The sequence below is a fragment of the Pyrgilauda ruficollis genome, unplaced genomic scaffold (genome assembly GCF_017590135.1).
Source record: "Pyrgilauda ruficollis isolate IOZ18807 unplaced genomic scaffold, ASM1759013v1 scaffold17, whole genome shotgun sequence".
Classification (NCBI taxonomy): Eukaryota; Metazoa; Chordata; class Aves; order Passeriformes; family Passeridae; genus Pyrgilauda; species Pyrgilauda ruficollis.
The window spans coordinates 5231839-5256305 of NW_024515875.1; the positions used below are offsets into that span (position 1 = coordinate 5231839).

Sequence of the window (24467 nt, forward strand, 5' to 3'; positions counted from 1 at the left end):
GGTGAGGAATTTTTTCTTTTAACACAACCTTGAATTTAAGTATCTGATTTTCATTAAGAATCTGAAATTAATTTTATAAGATTTTTTACAATAACATTTTGTTCAAAGTCTGAGCTATTCATATTCATTATCAGCAAGCCCTGCTGGCCACTGAATAGCAGAAATCACCGTTCTGTATTATCTTCTTTTGGCACTGTAAGCAAAAGCAAGGTCATAAATGCTACTTAGACTCAAGAAAAACTGCGGAGCTAATCCTCAAACACCCAGAAAATGCTATCAGTAAGCAGGACAGCTTGAATCCATTACTGTTATGTATCCAGAAAATATGGAGACCTAATGTTTTTCTAAAATGACCAAAACAAAGCCTCTAAAGCTTATCTTGAGCCATAAATAGAATTTTCTCTGCTGTATGGACACAGAATTATTGCAATAAATATTTATACATGTAGAGAACAGTATCAGAAAAAAGTTAAAAGCTTATGGGAAACATTCTGACTGGAAACATTATATTTGTGAACATATCAGTTGTTTGAGGGAGACACTGCAAAGTGAAGAAATTCACCATTGAAAGCAAATTGAAGACCCTGCCAAACATGTACCTAAAATAGAGCAGGACTCTGATCTTACTATTGCAGATTCATGCAAATAGTCTTGAAACAGATACAAGACAATATGGAATACAGTCATGATATGGTGAGCTTATTCTGGGAAGCCCTTGCGAGGCATTGCTGTGAAACCGCCACTCTAAGTCATCAAAAATACCAACCAATTTCAAAATGTAAGTTCTTAAAGGTGAGTACATGTTAAGTTCACAATATGCTTTTAAATGAGAACAGAAACTTTTATTTACTTATTTAATTAAGTAGGATTTTGAAGGCAAAAACCAAACACAAAAAACTGTCCACTTCCCATCACATACTGTGAGGATTGCAACAAATGTTTAAGCCTCCATAGGCCTGAAATTCTAATTTCTGAACACTTATTTTCAGTCAGTACACCACTCAGTTAACAGAACTGCTATGGCAAACAACCTTCCTACATACCCCTTCACTAGTGTGTCCTGACTGCAAACTGGGAAGGAGTCTCAAGGATTAGGAAGTACTGTGGGAGGCAAGCTAAGTTCCACTGTTAGCTTCTGTCCACCCTCCTAACAAAGGAAACTCAGAGAAAATAACTCTCCAAAGAAGAGTGATTAGAGAACAGTAGTGACCTGTCAGGGGGTGACATGTTCAATGCACCACACTGCTTCAGACTGAGAGTGAGTCCTGAAAGGGGAATATTTCACAGCTCTTGACCAGAGAGCACCTCATTCCCTCAGGAAATGGGACAGGCATCTTAGTCACCACTGAAATCACACTCCTTGGAACCGCTCAAGTAATAACAAATCAAGTGAATCTATAAGTACATTGTAACTCAGAAAATTCTTGCTTCAAAGAATTAATTTCCATTCATTTCTGTACCATTCCCTCATTAAAATCACACATAGCCTCTGCTCTCATGACTATGCAAATTAACAAGCAATACCTAATAGGGGTAGAAATATTTTTCACAAATGCTCGCATTAGTGGAAAAATTAGTATCACTAAAAAGCCCAGCAGCAATTATGCACTTTACATTTACATACTGATACTTCCAGAACAGCTGTCTTGAGCTTGGCATTTACATCTCCTTTCCATGGTAAATTCTAGAACTGAGCTCAGCAATGTCAAGAGTTCACCTACTGTGATGATGGAAAGAAAAGGTTTTTTCCTCTTCCTTCTATAAGTTGCCCAGAACAACACTTAAATTCTACCTTTTGCTTTTTATTTATATTGGCATGTGTGAATATGCAGTAGGATGGCCCTACAGACATGAGAAACACTTACTGAAGTACAGCTGAAATAAAAATCATAAATTTTGTACTTGCTTCTCAAAGTGATGGGGGAAGCAGTCATTCTTAGCCAGCATGGGACTAAGTTCTAGAAGCTAAATCCAAGCATCCATGAAAGAACTGTGCTCCCAGAAAACTCTGCAGAGGGAAATGGTGTGTTTGGAACCAAACTGCTAAGGACATTCAAAACCAAAAAGCAGAATTCTTAACAAGCTGGACAGGACACAATATCTTGTCCTGTAAACCTTCTAGACTTCCAAAAGGCTTCTGTCCACCAGAAAACAAAAGGACATCTTCCAAAGGTTTTCATGAGAAGCAACACAAGTAAAAGGGCAGCTCAAGGACTAAGGAACTCCCATGGAAAGGTGGAGAAACTTTTCCCCTCTAGTTTGACCTATGAAGAACATAGACCTGGATTTGGTTTTCCAAATGCTTCACCTGACAGCCACACTACTGTACTATTCTGGGGTGACTACTTCTCTCCTCTTCCTCCTCTGGTTTTGACTAGAAATTTCATACTAGAGTTTACCTTGCAATGGAGAACACAGGGAATCAGAAGCTGATTTTTTTTTCAGCTCAAGAGAACCTCACATGAAAGAGTACCAAAATATTTCTTAAAATTGGAAAGCCCTGAGGTATCTAGAAAGTGTACCTTTACATGCTATTAGCAATCCTGGTTTTTATGAGATTATACAGGTTGTCAGGAACTTCAGCATGCACGACATTATCTGACACAGGCTCAGGGCCCATTGCTCACATAGTACAGCTTTAGGAGTCATACAGAGTATTGCTACATTTTAAGTGTGCAGCTTTGTTGTCTGCTGCTCCTTCGATTTTTCTCAGTGACTCAGTGACTCTGAAATCAGACCAAAGAGAAAAAAAATCAAAGGATTTGAATCATCTCCTAATGAAGCAATAAAAAAACTGCACAAACCTCAGTAAAAGCTGAATCCGATCCATCCTGATATTGTTCTATATTGATATTGTGCTCTATATTTTGTAAAACTCTGCTGTCACAGGGAAAACCTCCAGTAAAACACAGACCAAGCTGTTTCTATGAAAATCACTGGGAACAGGATGGACCAGCAGACAGGAACTATTCTCACACCAAATGGGTATTTCTCCTAATACACCAAAAAAGCTTTCTGGAAAGGTTGCTCTGAAGCTGCCTAAAATTCTTAAAATAAACAATTTTAAGGGAACATTTCTTCATAAACTGCTCCCCCTTCAAACTAGATTGCTGGAACTCTCAAAAATGCTTTGGAAGAGCAAGAGTATTTTTATTTAAAAAAAAAGATGGTTTCAAAGCATAAGAATACTAGTTATTATAAAATATATCATGTGAAGATATCATGAAGCTCATGGACTCCAACATCCGGTAGTCTGCTTATGCGTTAACATGTACATATCTTATGTTTTTAGGAAGAAACAAGATTTTAAAAATCATAAAAGTATTAGAGCTAGTATTAGTGTTAGGCAACCAAAAAAAAAAAAAAAAAAAAAAAAAAAAAAAGCTGAAATGGCCAGTGAAGAGGTATCTTTATCTTTCCTCTTTATAGTTTCTACAAAAAAACCACCAACTATTGCCATATGTGCTGGTGCATTCCTCAGACAGATGTTGGCCTTCACAGGGGTGAAGTGAGGGACCAGACCAACTGCTTTCACCAAGAACACTATTTTCAGAATTAGGCCCAGAAACTGTTGTTATGAACATATCATCAACTTCCAAAGTCCAGAAGCTACTGCTATAAATGTATGATCAACCTCTAGCAGGTATCTAAGTCCTGTTATGAATTATTTGAAACTGTTCCTGAAAGCCCATAAATCTCCAACTACTGCTCTCCCAGACCAATCCCCACTTCAGATTTAATGTCACTTCCTAGTCCTGAAGAGGACTTCAGCACAAATGAAAGGCAGTGACTGACAAACTCCTGCTCTGAGGAGCAAGAGCCAGGAATTTCAGCCAGAAGCAGCCACTGACAGTGTTATACTCCCCCCACGGGCCAGTGACAGAAGCACCAGCACAGCAGCCCCTGCTTTCTCCAGAGCCCCAGAAATACTCTGATTGCTTTAAATGGCTGACTTGATAGCTTTCCTGTTCTCCCATTTCAACATCTGGCAAGCCCTGCTTTATTTTCAGCTGAATGCTTTTTAGGTGCAGGCCCTGCATGCTGCCAAACTTCCCACATAGCACCGACTGCTCGCAGATTCAGACTACCAGACCAAAAAAATCTAACTTTCATTAGGTTAAAAGATAGTCTTAACCAGTGTTTTAGGAGTACTACTCTTTGATGGAAGGACATCTTAAACGTGACAATGCTCTGCAGACATAAAGCTGAAAAATATAATTCAAAACATTTAAAACAATTGAAATTTCTGAAAAATCTCTTTTAAAAGTCAAGTACTTCTGCGAGCATGAGAAATAATGAGGCCTAGTTCTCTATATTTATGTTTCCTATCCCTGACTGTTGCGACCAGAGCCCCTCTTCAACTCAGGTGTTTAATAAAGGCCCATACCCACCTGGATTCTCTGATGTCTAACTATAGTTGAGCTCACGGTGAAGTCCAATATTCTGTGTGGCAGAAAGTGCTCTAATTTTCAGCATTGTAGTGCACCTTAAACCCAAAAATGAATTCTCATCAATGCATGCTTATTAAGCCATGTTATTCAAGCCATCTTCTGCCTTCACAGTTAATGTAATACAGGATATTTTCCAGGCAAAACTTAAATCCACAACACTGTGTAGATAGAGCACTCAATTAGCTCTGTCTCTTAAAACTCATTTTCCTCCTCCTCTTCTATTCATGTTTCTGACACACGGGCCGGAATAATTTTTAGAACTCCAATTTTGCAGCCCACTCACTGCTGTTGCACCTCCCACTACTTTCTCAACAGGCTCTTCTTAGTGAAAAAGTGAAATCAAAAGATCACTTTTCAAAAGGAAAAACATCTGGCAACTGCAATTCCAAGACAATGTCTTGACTACAGACAATTCTCAACCTAAGCCTTGTACTCAAAAGTGCACTGATGAATTTTGTAAGCATATCTCTTTTTATCCTCTCCTTGTAGAAAGCAAAGCCTACCTACTGAAAATTTCACACAAATTCTAGACTACTTCAAATTAAGCAAATGCTGGATAACCTGTGAGCATTCTTAATCATATTTGAAATCTATTGAATCAAACACTCTACTGTGTTTGTGTTTACGCTCCTCCAACTGGTGCTACATCCTTTGGATCCACAGACATCCAATATTACTGGTCCCAGGATTCTCAGGTGCCTTTTGGACTGGATCTGTTCATATGGCTGTTGCTGTTTGGCATCTGTTGCCAAGCAGCATGGAAATACTTCTGTCCCCATAGTACTAACCAAAGGAATCTTCCTCTTCAGCTGAGATCTCAGCTCAGTAAATCATACCCTTATGCTCAGGGGCTGTGATAAACACAGCTCTAGAAGGTTGAAAGTCCTCAAATTTTCTTCTGAGATTTAGGAATCTGCAATTGCCACACCAGCAAAACTATCTGGCTGTTCTGTTGATTTACTAAACAAGAAATCTTTTACTACTAGATTATGTAAATTATGTAAGCTTCCTATGAAGCATGTAGGCATGATTAGCATAACCTATCCTTTTTCCCCCCCAGTCTCTCATATAAAATAATCAAGAATTGAAATTCTCAATCAATAACTTCAATCCTCTGCAATTACATGTCATACTTAAGTACTTAGTTACAGGATTCATGTTATTTTTCTAATTATGGAAAACAGTTGCTCTAAAACACATGAAGGATGCCATACTGCTCCTGCTCTGTCCAGACAGGCTTAGCTTTAGAAGACCAGCTACACTACATCTTGTCTTTAGGAGATCATGTGGCCATTTAATGCACATTTATAAAGCTGCAGATGAGAGGATCATATATTATTGCACTCAGAATTACATGATCACAGGTAACTCCTCTCAGAGTAGTCAGCAGCGCTCAGCACATGCCTGTCTAACTCCAGCAGAGTCTGACAGTGATTTAAGCAAAAGCAGAGCTGTTCCCTCACTCAGAGCACGATTTGCAACGCAGCTCATCCCACATAATCACAGCTGAGCACAAAGCCTAGGTGCTTTGCACTTAATCAGCCAGTGGTGGCAGAACTAATGCTGCCGTGGTCAGCTGCTGAACACTGTGTCTCCACCTTCCCACCAAAGATTAATGCCTGCATGTGATGCCAGGAAGAGAAACACTGCCCTACCTGTGCACACCCCATTACAAGATCCAACCAATATTGTACTTACAGGAAGAACATTTCTGAAAGGCTCAAAATTTGGCCTAACATAAAAGCTGATGTCAATACTCAAAGGTAGTTTTCTTTTACAGAAAACCATTCCTCTGCCAAACCTCCAGCTTTCTATTTCAAATATTTTGAGAACTAAAGCTTTCCAAAGGAACACTGATTTGTTTTTTAGTGTTTTTGTTAGGATTCTGAAGCACTTTCAGATTTTCTCCCCACACATTCTTATTTAGGCATTCCACGACAATTTCAACCTCTTGCAGAATCAATCTGGAAATCTTCACACAGAATGGTTAAAATTGGAGAAAGTTACAAGCAGCTGGGAAGTAGAGCTTTGAAAGGAAACACCTACAAATCCTAAACCTTAGCTGTCAACAGTACTTCAAAGCACTGTAATGCCTATAGCATCTTCAGATTATCTCAGCTCACAATAATCTTCTGAAAAGCATTTTTAACAAGAACCAGTTCGTTGCCTTGGAATCACAGCTAAGGGAGAGCGGGTCCTTCAGGCAGCCAACACCACAACCAATTAGCACCCAGGAGTTTGCGTGAATGCTCTGAAGACCGCACACCTGCATCAGTCAGGGCTTGTCATGCTCTAGTAACAATTTATGGTCCTATGAAGCTGACAAACAACTCTGCTGACACGTTTCTCATTCACTACGGTGGGCACCTAGAGCAAGTATTTTGTCTGCACTACTGCTTTAACCAAATACTGGCTTTACTTTTTCTCACACTGTGTCAAATTCTAAGGGAGTTGGACTAACTCCAGATTGCAGCTAGTACAGATATCATGGTCATAATTTATTCTGAAGTCAGACTAATGACAAGTTATATGCAAACAGTAGTTCTCATGATAAAAGCTGTTCAGCAATTTCCCACTAGTAAAGTAAGAAATCAAAAAATTCTGTGGGATACAGGAAGCAAAGTGGGTGAGTATAATCATATTCCCAAACTCTGCCAATCCTAACAGACTTTTACAGGTTCACTTTATGAAGATTTGTTCTACAATTTACAGATTGTTTCTCTCCCAAAGCATAGGACTTTTGTAACCAGATTTGCACAACTGAACTATGTTATTTCCTTGAGATGCAAATGTCTCTGCTGGATGAAGACAGTGACTGAGAGATTCCAATCCCAGACATAGTCTGAATAAGATTGCTTAGTTCCAGCTACTCAGCTGCCCCCTGCATTAGTGCATTTGATGTTCGGCACCTTTTCAAAAAGGAGGCGATTTTTCCCACTTTTGTAAAATGGGAATAATCATCACCATCACTCCTTTCATGGAAGGATACCAAGATTTAATAGCTAAAATATTTGTACTATTTAGGCATCATAAATCCCCATTCATTTTGACAAAAACAAAGCAGAGGCAGGTTAGTCAGTTCATCCTGATTTCCTGCTTCCACAGACCCTTCACTGGAGCACAGGAACCCGGCACCTGTAGAAGAAGTCAGAAAGTGAAAATGCTGCCCACCCCACTGCCTCTGCAGCTGCCTCCTGGAAACACTGCTAGTCCAGAATGTCAGTAGCTGCAAGGATTGGATCCAGACCACAGTTCCTCTACTCCAGCCCAGTGATCTGGGAGTCTTCAAACTTAAAAGACGACAGTTCAAAGAGTGTATTGTAAAAGAGATCGTGGGACAGGGTGAGGACAGCATTGCTCCTATGTAACTAGAAAACACAGAGCATGATACAGTCCCTACAGTAGGAGAAAGAAAACAAGGAAAGGCTAAAAATAGGAGGAGTACTAAATTTAGTGAGGGATCACACTTAAATGTGCAGTATGTGGAAGACCAGGTAGGTACACAGGCTCAAGCATGCCTACCCACCTCTCTCCACTTCCCACGCATAGCCCTCTCTTATATGTGGCTCTCCTTCCAAGTGTGTTGGAGTATTCTGCAGAAAAAGTGTGATTTTTAAAAAAACATAATTAAGGTAGTTACAATCACTGAAGGATCCCATACAAACAAAGATCATGCAACAGGCTCTCAGGAACACATCTCGCTAGAAAGCCACTTCTTTGCAAAGACATGAGCACCCTCTGGTGCCCAGGGACAGGCTGAGCACCTTATTTAAACCTCAAGAATTCACTTCTGAAATTATCAGTTAGAAGCCATTTCTCTTCCTAGTACACCTAGAGCTTCAAAACTAGTCACCTCGTAAGAGGAGGTAGAAATTACTAAATGATAAAGATCACAACAGCCAGAGTGATGAAGTCCTTTCACACAGGAAAACTGAGACACATGAGCACTCCTCAATGCCTGGCCCTCCTCAAGGCCCACCCTCCCAATGCCAATCTCAGAGCTTTCCAAAAATCTCAATGCCACAGTTTTTAAGTGAGTATCAGAACTGCCCACTCCAGGAAAACTCATAAAGGCACCTCACAGAGTTTATTTCATAACTCTAATAGGCACAGAATGTGAGGGAAAAAAAACAAACAACAAGTTCTATCTCTTGTATGCACTCATCTGACCTGAGATATGCTCATTATAGATGAAAATACTTGCTAAGCTGACATTCTTAGTATTAAACTGTGACAGCATGTTCCAAGGCCCTGCCACACATAATTTACTCCCTTTATCAAACCTTATGCTGCCATTTCTTTCCATTTTGCTGACTGGGAGAGAACTATGGGGTTCCACCCACACAACACTACTGAGTGATCTCCGTGTGTGGCTTGAGCACCAGGGCCTCTGGTTTCCATCTGAATAAGGACACAGGGGAACACAAAATAGTTTGGATGCATTCGGCCAAGCACACTGCTTACTGTCAGGAAATAGTACTTTCGGTGATTATTCCTGACAGCTACAATTATAGTTAAAAGTCAGTGTTTATGGAAAAGCCCTCTTCAGACTTAGAGCAATAGATGCTCCATACAACCATTGTTGCTTACCAGCCAGTTCATGATTAATAAAGAGTATCCCACCCAGATATACTAGACCACCATAGGATTCTAGAAACTGACACTAAAATGGGCAACTGAACAGCCAAAACCACTTTTTGGAGGGTCACTGCTCCTCTTGCTTAAAGGAAACAGACCCTATCAAACAGAAGAACCTAAAAGGACCAGTTTTTAGTGCTTAGCCACTGGCTATCAAAGCAGTCAGGGTCTGGAGAACAGGACACATGAGAGGAGGCTGGGAGAACAGCCTACTCAGACTAGAGAAGGCTGAGGGTGACCTTACTGCTGTCTGCAACTGCTTAAGTGAAATATACCAAAAAGATGGATCTAGACTTTTCCTGAAGATGCACAGTGAGAGCAAAAAAAAAGCAAAGGACACACGTGGAAACATAGAACATTCTAGTCACATACTAGAAAAACAAAGAATTGACCAAGAAGGTCAAGCACTGGCACAGGATGCCCAGAAGGAGTGTGCAATCTCCATCTTGGGAGATGTTCAGGACTTGCCACAACACAGCCTGGAACAGCCTGGTCTGGTTAGACCTGTTTTGAGCAGGTTCAAGGTCCCTTCCAACCTAAATGATGATTCTGTGGTTCTAATTATAGCTTGGTGTCTCTTTGCCCAAAGGTAATGGTCATCCTTCCAAGCTGCTCCAGATCTGACACAGACCAGCTGGGTTCCTGTATTAAGAACAATTTAGATGTACTTTCAAAAAGTGCTGAGCTCTTGACAGTTAACTGTAAATTTTACCCACATCAAATCTGGCTGGAACATCTCCCTAAATAACTACTGCCTCTGTCATCAAATTCTATTATTTTTTACAGCTTACTGAAAGTTTGTAACTTTTCTTTATTCCTGGCACTGGTTCACTGAGTAATTCCTGAACTTCTAGAGTTTCTGCCAAAATATATATTTAAAAAACCCAACATACCATTATGACAGACATGTCAGTTATTAAGATCAGTACCCACAACCCGAAGGATCTGGACAGACAACTCTGGGTGACAAAGGCAGATCAGTATCAAACTTATCATCAGACATTGTTAGGTAACTTGACTATCACAATGTCACCTGTTTGAGCCACCCCATCAGAAGAGCCATCAATTCATCTAAAATTACATTTGGAGAGATGGCAATTTCTGCAAGCAAAGCCAAGACTTGGCTACAGCAAGAGGTAATTTATCCCATGGATTCTAAACCTGTCAACTTTGTATTTGTAGGGTGGTATTTTATAAAGCACATGGTGTCATAAAAATCAAACCCAAAATGAGCTCCTGGAACAAAGGAAAGTTATGGGGGTTTTCAAACAGTTTTCACTTGCCTGACAGAGTGCCAAAGAATCTGTTATTTTTTCATCTACATCTTATGCAATGCACACAGCCTACCTGCTGAAGAAGCAAATTTCCACTGTTTGGACTCACCAGTTCAAGACAAAACCATGACACACTCCTGATGCTCACAGGAAGACTCACCATGCAATAAGTAGTTAGATAGCATTTTGCTTACTTTCTCCTCACACTGCATACAAATTTTTTTCCCGTGTGATGAAATGCTGCAAATGAGAGTTGGCCATTAAGTACAGAGAATTGTCTTTGTGGCTGGCTCTGTCTTGCAAGCTTTCAATTGACAGGACCAGGACACTGTGCAGCTGAGGAAAATTCAATGTAATCACCAGCTGTCACTCTAGTGAAACCGAGTCCTGTTTGAAGACCAAAGAAGAAAAATTTCGTAAGCATTTGGAAAGTGTCTTTTGCAGAGATACTGCATGTTTTCCTGGAAGAGTTTAAAATGCCTTTTTTTTTTTTTTTAATGGTAGCTGTTTTGCAATAGGAAGTAAGCAATTTGAAAGTTATGAAAAGTAATTTTATAAACGTGCACTTGTTCAGGAAAGTCTATTAGCAGGAAAGAGTTAGTCTGTTTATATGATCAGTTCTGAATGACAGATCTTCATCAAAATTATTCCATTTTACCACATGATTCAATATGGTTGAGACCACCAGGTCCCAAGAGAAACTCCTGTAAACCAACACAGCCCGAGGAGCTGTTCTGCCTTTATAAAGTCTTCAGCTGAAAACCTGAACGCGCCATGAAAACCCAGGCCTCACTATTGTTAAATTATAGAAATTCCTGATTCATTTCCTAAGACCAATTTCTAAAAAAGGAAATATTTTCCACTGATGAATCAAAGCACTTAAAATTTCTCATTTTTCTTCCCTATCTTGTCTAAAGGGTGATGATTTCCATGTTGATATTCTCCAAGCGGTGGGTTTTACTAATGAACTGATGATAACAACAATTACAGCAAACATGTAACCACAATTTGTCAAATTTTCTGTTGAAGTGAGCTGAACTGCTCATCCCTTCATATATGTAAGATTTTGGTCAAAATTACAAGACTGCAAGCTCTGGCAACCAGGAGAGCAAATTTCATATATATTTTCCCCTAACTCTGCAAAAAGAACTTAAATTTCACTAACCTGTCCTTCTACATCCACAAGGTCAAAACCAGAAATTAGACCTGGCTTTTATGTGCCTTGATATCTTTACGCACAAGAAGGAAATAATTTGTTTGTCCTGTTGTTCAAAGAGTCTTTGTAATGTAGAATGCAGCTGTCAGGCTGCAGGAGTAACAATAACTGTTTCAAAGGGTGGAAGAAAAGGAAATCCTCTAAACTGCACTTTGGTGCAGAGTTTTCACTGCAATCAGGCTCCATATCTGCGGTGAACAGAGCCCATTGTTCCCTGGAAAATGCTGCACTTCCGTATCTGAAACACTTTCAAGTGTGAAAGTGCACCAAACTCATGAATCAAAAGAAACTGACGTTGTCAAGATCATGGACAAATACATCTCTGTATGTGATTACATGAAAGGCACCATTACAGAATAACAGAGCATTCCAGCAGCCAAGAGGGAGAGCACATCTTGGGTGGAGAGAAGCAGGTTTCCCTCTGGGAATTTACTGCTCCTCATCCACAGCTGCCAGGTCACACAATTAGAAACCAGATACCAGAAAGCACCAGGACTGATCTGAAACGCTGCCATTTGATGACAAGGAAAGCTGCTCTCCACTGATTAGCAGGATGTAAAGCCAAAGTGCTGTCTGACAAATAACTGCAGGATATTTCAGAACATTTGTCCCTTTACCTCAGCTTCTGCCACCACCACAATATGCGTGCCCAGTTTTACAACGCACACAACCACTTCCAGAGCACTGCTTGCACATGAGTGGAGTACAGGGTGTGACACAAATGCATTCCAAACTGATTCCCCTAAAAGTTACTACCTTTTTCTTTCTGTGGCCATGATATGATTTGTAACGGGTTTTTTTCTGAGTAGGTATACATGTTAAAACTTACTGAAGTTGCATAATTAAGTGAAAGCAACATAGTACTAAAGGTCGGTCAAGCTTTCTAAACCACAGTTCATTATTTTCAGAAGCTAATTAAAATGCTGAGGCTAAATGCCAGCCTGCAGATCAGTATCAGAATCCACCAGAAGGCATCTCTTACATTCTGATTTTGCTCCTGAGAAAAGATGTTCTGAACAGGTTTAAGATGGGTCAGGTACATAAAGTCATGTCATCCAACAGACACATAACTCAGCCTGTTCCCAGGATCCTGTGTCTATATGTAACTGAGCAGCACTCATTCCCAAACACCTGTTCTCCCATCACCTTCCAGCTCCCAAATTATTCTTAATGCATTTTAGGAAACTGTCAGGATGAAGGGTACATGACTGGAAAAATTAGTGGGTTTTTAAGTATAAAAGAAACAAGCAGGACTCTGTAACACTTGAAAGACCAGAGAAGAAAGGTCTCAGGGCACAGGAGAAGGGCAAGAGAGGCAGTGTTTGGGAAGATAATGGAACGAGTTATTAAGCAGCTGGTTATTCAACATCTAAGACAACAACAACATAATAAAAATTTGTCAAGAACAAATCTTTTATTGACATTGTGAGCAAGGGAGAAGCCACAGTTGGGACAAACAGGGAACTGATAAGGCTTTCAATCAGACACCTGAGAATCTGACAAGCTGAGCAAGGCATTATGGCCTAAACTAAAGAGCAGTTACATCTGCCATATGAAGATGTAATTAGGAACACTTCCCTCGCCAACTGGGAGTCAGATAGCGTTCCACAATCTGCCATGCACCTGCCTTATTTTGGATTTTTCTTACTACACTGAAAATGAAACTGAGAAAGCACACTTTCAGAATCTGGGAGAACAACTATGGTGTGGGAAAGATTGTAAGCATCTTAGAAGCAAAACTCAGAATGATAATCTGAAAATTCGTTAGAAACAAATGCAAAGTATTACAATAAAAATTCAACAGCAAGGGGAGAAATTGGCCAGACAACAACACCATAGAAATCTGAAGTTACAGTAGGTTGCAGTGAGAGTGAGAGTGCAAAGCAGTTCAGGGAAAAAAAATATGTTAACTTTGACAATATGAAGATCTAAGACACAAAAAACAAATATTTTGCTCTGTTCAGCAGCAGTGGAACACAATGCAGCTGGGAATAATCCTGCAAGTTAAAAAACACATTTAGAGAAAACTGCAGGCAGAGTAAAAAATGGCTAAATTTTAAAACCACAGTTACCAGCAGAAAAATATTAAGATAACAACATTTGTTTACTGAAGAAAAATGTGAAAGGAGGAAAGGGCAAAGTTAAAATCTTCAAGTACTTCTAAAAATAAAAGACAAAAATGGAATATCTCTAAGCCACAAAGAACAGAACAAACAATCACTGCTATAATTTCCAGCACAGAATATAATAGGAAAAAACTCAGTGACCTATAAAAATCATCACGCAATGAAATTATGTCAACAGATCATGTAGTTTCTATCACTGAAGACTTTTCAAAAGAAATTAAAAAAATATGCCATGAAACATTTTGTTTGAGTTTGCTGTAAGATTCCGCACTGCTTTAATGAAGTTAAGTTGGTGTCACCTCGGAAATAAAAGGATGTTACAAACATGTCAAACTCAGTGAAAATCAACTAAAACAAAGCAAATGCTTTACCTAAGGTACAACTCACAAAGCAGGACTTCTGCCAACGTGAATAAATTCAACGTGGGAATTGAAAATGACAGTTTTACCTGGATTAAACAGAACACTTGTAACTCCTGTATCTGAAAAGAAACAGTGGCATTGCTATTTAAGTGGCAAATGCTGACCTCGAGTTTATGTTCCAAAAGCAAGGTGCAAAATAAGCTGCTGAAGGGGTTGGGGAAAGTTTGAGGTGCTGCAGACAGGTGTGTAAGGGTGGACCCACCCACAGGTGCACCTGCCTGGCTACTACATATGTCTTGTATATGAGTTTGAGTACAAAATACAACTCAAAGCTGTTTATTTTTTAATCCGTTCTACAGCACTGGGGTTTGCACAGCACCTTGGGCAAAGGGGACTCAGTTAAGCATCATTATAATCACAGAATATGCTGTGATGGAAGGGAACTACAAGGACTGCTGAGTGGAACTCCAGGCCCTGCGCATGGCAGCCTCAAGAGTCACACCCTGTGCCCAAGAGCACTGTCCAAACACTTCTCCAACTCTGCCAGGCTTGGTGCTGTGACCAATTCCTTGGGGAGCCTGTTCCAGTGCCCAATCACCCCCGAGATTAAAATGCAAACTTTTTTTTTTTATTATTATTACCCCTGCAATGACATCCTGTCGTCTGTCCCGCATTACTACACAGCAGATCCAGTCAAGAATAAAGACTGTGGCACCTGAAACGTATTCTCTCCTCCAAATGCACCACTGCCTTCCCTCCCGAGCTCCTGGCCCAGCCTATTCCCAGCTCAGGGCGGCTCCGGGATGGCGGCAACAGCTGGGTACCGACGAGCCCGAACGGCCCCCTCGAACCCCCCCGGCTGCGCCCCGCGGGCCCCTCAGCCAAGGGCCAGGCGGAGCCGGGCGCGTCTCTCCCGCCGCTCGGAGGGGCTTTGCCCCGCGGATCCGCCGCTGTCCCCGGCCCCGTGGCCCCGCTCACCATGGCGATGACGGCGATGAAGGCGATGAAGGCCGCGGTAGCGATGCCCGGCCCGCCCCTGCCCGGCAACCGAAGCGCCGCCCCCGCGCCGGGCCCGCTCTGGGCGGGAGCGGACGCGACACGCGGGGCGCCCCGCCCGCCGCCGGACGCGGAAGCCGCCGAGGCGACAGCCGGGGGGTGTGTGACATCGCTGCTCGGGCCGGTCTGTCGGGGCCGGGGCCGGGCGGGGCTGTGGGAGGCCCTGGACCCTGCAGGGCTCGGCGTCGTGAGAGGTGCGGTGGGTAATGATGCCAGCAGTGAGGGAGATGGAATAGGAGGGGGATGTGTTGGGAGGCTTACGGTGCTTCCGCACGGAACTGGCCGGGATTGTAGCGTGAAGGAGCAGGATCAGCGGCAGGTCGTGTCTGATGGAGCAGATAAGCCCAAATGCTCCTAATCAGTCTTTCGTTGAGTATTCTTGCCTCCTGAGCAGCTACGCTTTCATCCTCCTCGTTCTCATCAAGTAAATAGAGATCCTTAATCAAAAGGAACGAACAGCAGTGGTGATTAACACCTAATGCTATTAAGTAAGCGAACACACAAGTCCAGCTGTAGAAGCAACAGATGGTGAGACATCTCTGTAGTTTAAGAAAGCTCAAGGAGGAAAAGGTGTTTCTCTTGTCTTCTGTTCATCACAAAAGATAAACAAGAGAAACCTGCCTGACACAAACCAAATCTTTAGTCTAGAAACCCAGAGGCAGCAGTGCCCTCACTGCTGCAATTTTCTTTTTAGGGCAGAGAGCTGCTGCAATGGAAGTCAAAAAGCTTCAGTTTGTGATACAGGGAAAGAAAGCAAGGGCCCTGGGGATCTCCCTTGAGTAATGGGGAGAACTCAGGGGAACAAAAACAGCCAAACAAGACAGGAGTATCCTGATCTCTAAGGAACTTAGACCCTGGAAAAGAGGGAGTGTAATTGAGAGTGGATGGCCCTGTGGGTGAATGTGGCAGTGGTCAATACCTTTGGTGGATAAGGGAGAAAATGGCCACGATGGTGGTTTGGGTCAAACTGGGGGTCACCTTTTGTTGTTAGTTAAACTAACCATGTGCACCCACTCAGGGCACTGAAGCCTTCTTTGACTCAGAATTGGCCTTATCAAAAAGGTTGTTTCAGCAAGCAGGACTGAAGGAATTGTGCAGCTGTGCAGTTACCATTGTTTCCTCCTCACCTCTTCATCTGCTTGAAGCAGTGTAGGATTTCCTTTTCTTATGGTTCTGGGATTATTTTAGGTTATTTTGGCACGGTCATGCAGTTGTACTGTGGGAGTGTTACAGGCTTTTAAAGGGTAAGATGGAAAAAAGGGGGGAGGGAGACCAGAAAAAAAAAAAAAAATTGAGAAATGGAAACTAGAACAAGATGAGGAGCAATGCAAAGGAGTTGAATTGCAGCTCTTGGTGAAAAAAAGATCCAAGTGCCAGAAGACTCGCAATCTTCTCCTTTTAACTCTGTGGGTTTTGGTGTAGTTTTTATCATTTTGTGTTTCCCCGTTTGTTTTGGTGTGGGTTTTTTCACTGTGCTACTGAACTGGAGTTTCAAGGTTTTACTAGAAAACAGGATCATCCAAGATTAAGTGCTGCGGTTACCTTGCTAAAGATTTTTTTTTTTTTTGCCCCCCTCCTTATTTCTTCCTCAGACTTGCCTAGTTAGGAAGAGCTGACTGCTAAAGAGAAAATGACATCTCTGGAAAAAGGTAGGTTGTTCATAAGACATCTAAACAGACTGGATTAAAAAGTACTATAACTGGAATTCTAAACACCAGAGTTACACTGTATACCAGGCTCCTTTCATTTAAACTTACTCCTTTTATGTAGCTATGAGGAAGTAATTCTGTGACTTCATTCTTGCAGTGAAAACCAGAGCTACCTGGATGGAACAGCAATTGAACGTAGCTTTTCTAATCCAGCTCAACATTGAAAAATAAGTTTGTCACTGGTACTGTGATCTGTCTGTACACTTGTCTGACAGCTTCCTCTGGTATTTAGAACCTGTTGGTACTGATTCAGCAAACTTGAAAGTAAGGCCAATACCAATATAATGGTATTATTACAGCATTTTTGAAATCCATTAATACACTGCACTGCACTACAATAATTATTTATTCATCTGAAAACAGTGGTCTTAAATTAATTTCAGTATATGTCAGGTATGTTTGGGACTATAGAGCAGAATGCAGCATTACTGGGAATGCTGGATTCTGTAGTTCAGAAATGGAGCCAACAACTGGGTTGTTGACCTTCACTTGGGCAACTAAAACATGTTAGTACTTAAAAGTCTAAATTTCAGAAAGTGTCAGTAGCTCTCTGGGTAATAGCTGTTTTTCATTTGCTTCTTGTTTTTTAAATGAAACTGCTCTGATTCTGCCAGCTCCCAAAACCTGATTTTGTTGTCAGCCTATGAGTAATGTTGTCAATATTTTTTTTTTCCAGGAAAGCTCTTTTTTGTGTCTGCATTTAATCTTGTATGACAGCAGGAGATTAAAATTAATGCAATTCAGATCAATGTTTGTGTCTTGTACTGCTGCTGTTAATGAGCAATGCACATCTGAATGAGGACTTACTTGATTAAGGGCTTACTGTGAGGGTGCTGAGACACTGGAACAGGTTCCCAGGGAAGTTGTGGATGCCCCATCCCTGGAAGTGTTCAAAAACAGGTTGGACAGGGCGCTGAGCAACCTGGTCTAGTGGAAGGTGTCCCTGCCCACAGCAAGGGTGTTGGAACAAGATGATCCTGAAGGTCCCTTCCATTCCAAACCATTCTATGATTTTCTGACTTGTGCTTGATAATCACTGCTGCAATGGACTATGTGACACATGCAGTGTACAGTTAAAATCTCTAACTCCAAAGTACAGAAATTAAGGGAAGACTTACAATGACACTATAACCAAGTGAAAGGTGGTAAACTTTTAATCCACAATTTCTAAATTTCAGTTGATGATGCCCCAGCACCCATTCGAGGACCTGGAGATGGCATGGAAACAGAGCAAACAGCTGGAGGAGTGGAAGTAATCACTGGAGCCAACACTGCAAGCCATCACATCCACCACAGCCCCCATAAAAAGACAGCTTCTTCAATGAGTCCTGGAGTTCTGCAGCTGGGGAAAGTACATGCAGATAAATCAGTGGAGATTGAAGCTATTCGAATATTAGTCCCCAAAGCAGCCATCACCCATGTCGTTCCAACTAAAAATGCTAAGGTAGCTAAATCTGTGGGACATAAAGGAGACACGTTCCATCAGTCAGATGGAGCCACAGACCCCAAGAAAGAACAGATAGAGCTGAAAAATGCAATTGAAAAGCTAAAGAATTCAGAAAAGCGGTTGTTACAGGATAAAGAAGGTCTCTCTAATCAGCTGCGTATACAGACAGAGGTAAGAAGTTAAAGATGTTTTCTCTCCCACAGCTGAACTGTTTTGGTTTGTAGAAGCAGTTTGTGAATGTGACCAAAGAGAACTGCTATGACACTCTAGCCTTGAAACAATCAGTTCCCTTTTGAACTCACCAGCTATGATATAGAGTAGGAGTGCATAAAAGTATTCCAGTGCTGCTTCTCTGACAACAGATGAAAGAGTCAAACACTTAGCTGGGAGAAACACACTAGATAGCTGCAGGGAAATGAATCTTTCATGAGGAAGACTTTGCTCCTTAATCACTAAGTGAAAGATGTTATGCCCTAGAAAGGTTCACTATAACTTCCTATTTCATACACCTGTGGATGTCTTGTCTAATCCTTTGTTATCTTACTGTTTCAGGAGTTGAATATTACTGAAACTTTGTTTCCTGCAGTAGGCTTTCATTCTTCCTCTTTGACTGTTAGAATTTAAACAAGAATGTGTTGGACATGCATTAGGCTCATGTGTTTGTGCTTGCCTAGATAGGTCCCATTCTGGAATGAGAAAGACAATTCACTGTTAGCAATTTGCAGTAAGTTGCACTGCATTCTTAGGAGTGTTTATTCTCTATTGATAGTTACAAGGGAGTCTGGTCTAATTCTAGGTCAATCGGGAGTTGAAGAAATTACTTGTTGCTTCTGTTGGGGATGATCTGCAGTATCACTTTGAACGGATGGCTCGTGAAAAGAATCAGCTCATCCTAGAAAACGAAGTCCTGGGCCGGAATATGGCTCAGCTGTCGGAACAGTTGGAGCGCATGTCTATACAATGTGATGTGTGGAGAAGCAAGTTTCTAGCAAGCAGGTATTCCCTCTCATGGAGCTGTCCTAACAGCATTCTCCTTCAGTCTTTCGTCACATACACTCATTGCAGTGTGCTTACATATGCAGAGGACAGCCACAATAGCCATACTGATACCTGCTCTTAAATCTGAGAATACAGGAAAGGTATAAAGAAAGTAAGCTCCTTGTAAATCTGAATAGTCCAGCTTTTCAGAAGGAATACAGTGAATCTTAACCCTCCTAAAATCTCAACTACAGCTCTGTCAAGAAAGCAAGAGAAGCTCTTAATTTTGATAAAATCACATGCAGTTTAGGGTATAGAAATGTCTTCTAGGTCAGCTGACTTACAGGTAGTTAGTTGATTTTCATCCCCAACCCCCTTCCAGTATGATACAGTCATAAATTGGAGAAGAAGCTGATGTGTTTAGGAGCTCTGCTTATAGTGAGTCAGGGATCTACTACAGAAGAAAGAGATGGGGGAACGCTTTATCAAACACTGGTTGTGTTACTGCTCGGAACCTTACTGTTACTTCTTTGACCATAAAAGCAGGTCTGAAAGTCAAAATCTCGTTTGACAATGACTTTAAACTTGCTTAGTTGTCTTACCAGAACTGTAAATAATGTTCTAGGATTTTTAATTTTCTATTATACTTGGACATAACTGACTGAATTATGATGCTTAATGCATATTACAAAATAGCTTACTGCTTGAAGGAAATGGCAATAGAATACAGTCTCCTCCCTTTAATTTGCTGGAGAAGTTTCAGCATATGGGGTGAACTTGTGTAACATACAGGGTGTAATGGTACTTGTAAGTCCTAGCTGAGCAAGAGTTACTAGGCAAACTTGGGGTTTTTTTTAACATTATGAGGAGTTCTGAAATCAGAACTGTGAGTCTCAGCAGTGTGGTTAAAGAAATACTCTTCAATATTGTAACATTCTGGTTCATTTTTATCTCATATTTCTAACTGGTGGTTGTTTAAATGTCATTCTGGTTTTGCATTTGGAATATCACAGGCGTTTGAAATGCCTGCTGGAGGAGTAGTGCCAAGCCTCATGGCATAGCAAAAAGTGACAGCAGCTGTCTCCTTTGTAGCTCTTAAACACTCCTATCTGGCATCTGGTGATTGCCCCTGAGTAGGCCAAAGAGGTAAATGAATGCAGTCTATAGCCATAACTTTCATTTTTAGAGAAGACTGAACAGATGTGATTGTAGCATATTGTGAGAGTTGTTAGTAAATGAAAAATGTATTTAGCTTTTTCTTTCACAGGATCCTTGTCAACCAAGTACCATTCCCAAGATGTTTTGAAATGTCTCTTACTAGATTTGTATTAAGTGACCTAAGATTGTTTAAGCTCTGTCAAAACATAATCTTGCACTGATGTTGGCTGTAGTTGAACAGTAATTATTCTTAATTAGGTTGTTATAGGCTCTGCATGGGGAGGGGATGGTGAACAGCAGCTTAATACTCAGGTTGAGCAGACAGATTATGGTTTGTAGTAGAAAAAAGTGACTTTCAAGCTATTCACTTGCACTGAGATACTGACTGGAGATTTCCTTGGCAGGGTGATGGCTGATGAGCTGACCAATACCAGAGCAATTCTTCAGCGCCAAACCAGGGATGCACAAAGTGCAATCCAGGACTTGCTGAATGAACGCGATCAGTTCCGTCAAGAGATGAGTGATACACACAAGTATGATTTTCTGATCCAGACTACCTCTGTGCAAACTCCCATTTTTGTCAGTTTATTTTAGGCTAGAGGAGAATCAAATAACTTTCCCCTCATCCAGTGATATTCAACAAAAATCAGTTATGCTGATGTATGGTATGGTCACTTTTCAGTCTTAGAGATGAAAAGAGCAAAAGTAATAGAATACTTGCTTCATTCCCTAGAGGTCTGAGGTCTTAAGGGTAATAAACTATGGAACTGACATCCCTCACATCCTCAGGCTTTCTTTCTTTAATCACTTACTGTCTTGACTTCAAGTCTTCTCTGTTTCCTTCCAAAATATCAAAGAAGAGATCCTTCTACCTACATGGACTTTACAGTGCTTATTCTGCCAGATGTCAAATAAGTGTTAATTAATGTCCTGTGTTGGTGAGGCCTTGCCTTGGAGAATAGCCCATTTGTCTCCTTGTTCTTAAACACTTTATTTTGTCCATTTCTTCGGTTTAAGATGTAGCTTATGTAGTAAGCCTTGGGAAAAGATGATTTCTCTGAAGTGTGCTGGGTGCTGATTATACAACAGAGGATACAAACCCCACGAACAGTGCTTCTTTTCTTTCTGCACAGGCTGCTGGAGGAGCTCATGGTCTCTCTTCAGTGGGGGAGACAACAGACATACTATCCTAGTGCCCAGCCTTACACTACAACAGAGCTAGCAGCTGTGAATTGTAAGCTAGCCAAAGCTGTAAGCTCACATCTTCTAGGAAATGTTTGCACTAACAGTCCAAAAAAGACTTCAACAGCTGTGGAGTTTTGCAATACCCCTGCTGAGAAAATGGCTGAAATGGTAAGAACTCTTGATGCATGTTAATCTTTATATTAAGGTTCTGGATAAACAGATATTTTCAAGTTGGAAAAAAAGATGAAAAATGGCTTTTGAGCAGAAATCCTTCCTAGCTCTTAGAGAAGGAAAAAGCACACTAAATTGTATAAAAGTATTTTCAGTGTCAATTTTTCCATCCTTAGATGCTGCATGTACTGGATCCAGCTGCACGTCCAGAGACATCAACAGAAGTTTCTTTTTCTGAGACTTCTCCATCTTCTTTCCTTTCTACAAAGAAAAGTATTGGAAGCTTTCACCCATATACAAGATATGAAGATGTCACCTTCAATTGTTGCAATCACTGTCAAGGAGAGCTGATAGCCCTTTAAAAGCCCAGCCAAGGCAGCTGCACATGCACTCTTTCTGAAGAATTACACTAGTTGATGTTCAGCAGGCTTCCCTTGTCCTTTTTCCATAATGAGTAGGTTTGGCATTGGAAATTGTGCAGTTTCTGCTTCCCTACCTCTTGAAGTTAGGGACTGACAGAGACTTTCCGTAGTCTCTGGGATACTTCTACTATTTCTCAACAGGGAAAGCTACTTATTTTCTTATAAAAAGGCAAGACAAAAAAACATTATGCTGGTCCAATTTATAGAGCATAGAGATGCTCTTGACTATTGATATTTATAGTCCTATTAGCAAATCTTAATGAATTTCCCTTTAGAGGGAGACAGAAGTGTAACCATACCAAAGCAAATGAAGTGCTGATCAGTTATGCCTAAATTTAAAAATAAAGTAATGATAAATGGTCAGTTACATGCCTTTTTTTTTTTTTTAATTTTAGCCAGGGTGATGAACTGCCCTGAAGTCTATGTTCTGCCTTTTAAATTTAGTCATAAAAAGGAGTATGTGCAATGATTCTTCATAGCTGTAAGTTCTGAAAGGAAGAGTATGTGCAATGTCAGCCCTCCTGTCAAGAAGGAGATAAAGCTTGAGTGAACTCTAGCTATAATACATAAGTAGTAACTGCTTTTAATAATGGCTTTTCCATTGTTTCAGCTTCTAGAGTGAAGCTGCTGCATAGCTGATCCTCAGCAAAGGCAGACTGACCTAGTTCCTTTAGTACATAGCATTGAATCCTGGCTTGGCATTAGGACTCAGTCCTTGCCCAAGGTCTTCCTGAGTATTATTGGGAAGGTGAAGATAAGCACTACATTTGCATTGGTACTGTTAAAAAAAAGTATTTTTTTACTTGTATGGTTTTATAATCTTGATGTAGATTTGAAGTTCTTGACATAGGTTTGAAGAGAACTTCTAGGAGACAATCTGCTAAATCCAAAGAAGCCTATTTAAATTTCTTAGTTTGACACCCAAATTTACCATATGAAGCTGTCTAGTTTAGGGAAAAGGTTTCTGAAATGGTTGCTTTTACCCAATTTTCCTTTGAATCTCATACCCATGATCAGAATATGTAAGCTGTGAGTTCTTGCTGTTGCTGGCTCTGATTTGGTTTAAATGGAGAAAGTTACAATAAACTTCCTTTGCTTGCTTTCCTGTAAAGGCTGGTCTCTCTGGAGCATTTGGGTCCAATCCGGCAAGCTTCGGACTGTAGCCCCTTGCAGCCTTACAAGGACCAAAGTAAAAGACTGGAGGCTCTCTTCTCTCAGGACCAAAAATCCCACAGCTTTGTTGTGGAATTAGTCCAGGGGATCCGAGATGGGAAAGAGGCAGTGTCCCAGGAGAGAAGGAGACCTGGGGGTCTCCTCCCAGGAGCTTTAAGCTCAGGGGAAGGGGGGCGCAGGAAGGGGGCTACAGCCAATGGGATCCAAGTGAGGAAGGGGCAAGGGGAGGAATAAACCTGGGACAAACCATTACCACTGGGGCTTTTGCGTGGAAGGGAAATGGAACAGACCATGTGACCAGTGCAAATTACCGAACACCCACTGCAAAAACAACAACTAAATAAAATATTTAGTGCAATATAACACTTTCAAGTTGCAATTTTGGATTTAATGAAGTCACATTTCTGACCCTGTTTTCTCTGTAGTATAAACGGAACTACATGACATTGAGCTGTAAAACCCTTCACTCTGCTGGTGTGAGGCAATGAACAGAGAAGCACCTCTTTTGTAGTTTTCTACAATTAGGGAGACGGGGTGTGTGTGCACCTTTGCAAACATTCCTCCTGGATTTGCTTGCTAGACACAGGAAGCTCTTCGTGCCTTTAGTGTCAGGGAAAGGTACTGGAAGGAGGAAGGCACCTGTTACTTACATGTCCCATTAGCATGTGAAATTTTCATTTTGTGTCCGTGCTTGCTCTCTATGCTGGCAAAAGCTGCAACAGAGCAGCCTCCAGTCCAACACCAGTGCTCTCAATGTGCCTGTAAGTAGCTCCAAAAATAACCGAAAAAAATGCTACCAGCAAATTTGCTTTGCATCTACTACACTCCTGTCTGCTGCACTACTCCCAGAAAACACTGTCAATGTTGAGAAATTTAAAAGCAATGCCAGGATCATGAAATCTGTTGGGGCATACAGCTGGACAGAATGCTCTTCTTCCTTCACTAACTTTATGATTTCATGAGTGACTTTGGCATGTTCTCTATCAAGAGTTCACAATTTAGCTGGGTAAGGTGGTGTCGTTTGGTAGATTTATTATAATAAACATTGACATTTATATAAGGAACCTAGCTTCCTTACTACTGGAAAAAGGTCATCATTTG

General features: G+C 41.0%; 2 protein-coding genes across 5 annotated transcripts in view; one reads left to right on the top strand and one right to left on the bottom strand.

The window, feature by feature from the left end:
* NME7 (NME/NM23 family member 7) overlaps positions 1-15164 on the bottom strand; it is a 90938-nt gene extending 75774 nt beyond the window's left edge. The window contains exon 1 of one of the 3 annotated variants that reach the window (XM_041463778.1): positions 15046-15164. In XM_041463778.1, the coding sequence (XP_041319712.1) occupies positions 15046-15048 (3 nt within the window). In that variant the 5' untranslated portion in view covers positions 15049-15164. Of the gene's footprint in view, positions 1-7977; positions 8014-14708; positions 14757-15045 lie in introns of those variants that run through there. The other 2 variants (XM_041463776.1, XM_041463777.1) reach the window with 2 other exon arrangements.
* Positions 15165-15183: 19 nt separating this feature from the next.
* Positions 15184-23304, top strand: BLZF1 (basic leucine zipper nuclear factor 1). 2 transcript variants are annotated; one of them, XM_041463781.1, is made up of 7 exons: positions 15184-15322; positions 16716-16772; positions 18011-18450; positions 19076-19275; positions 20820-20948; positions 21549-21768; positions 21948-23304. In XM_041463781.1, the coding sequence occupies exons 2-7, from the start codon at positions 16754-16756 to the stop codon at positions 22131-22133; spliced, it is 1194 nt and encodes a 397-aa protein (XP_041319715.1). In that variant the 5' UTR covers positions 15184-15322; positions 16716-16753; the 3' UTR covers positions 22134-23304. The 2 variants fall into 2 exon arrangements, with proteins under 2 accessions (XP_041319715.1, XP_041319714.1); XM_041463780.1 differs by having other exon boundaries at positions 15184-15317.
* Positions 23305-24467: the final 1163 nt, after the last annotated feature.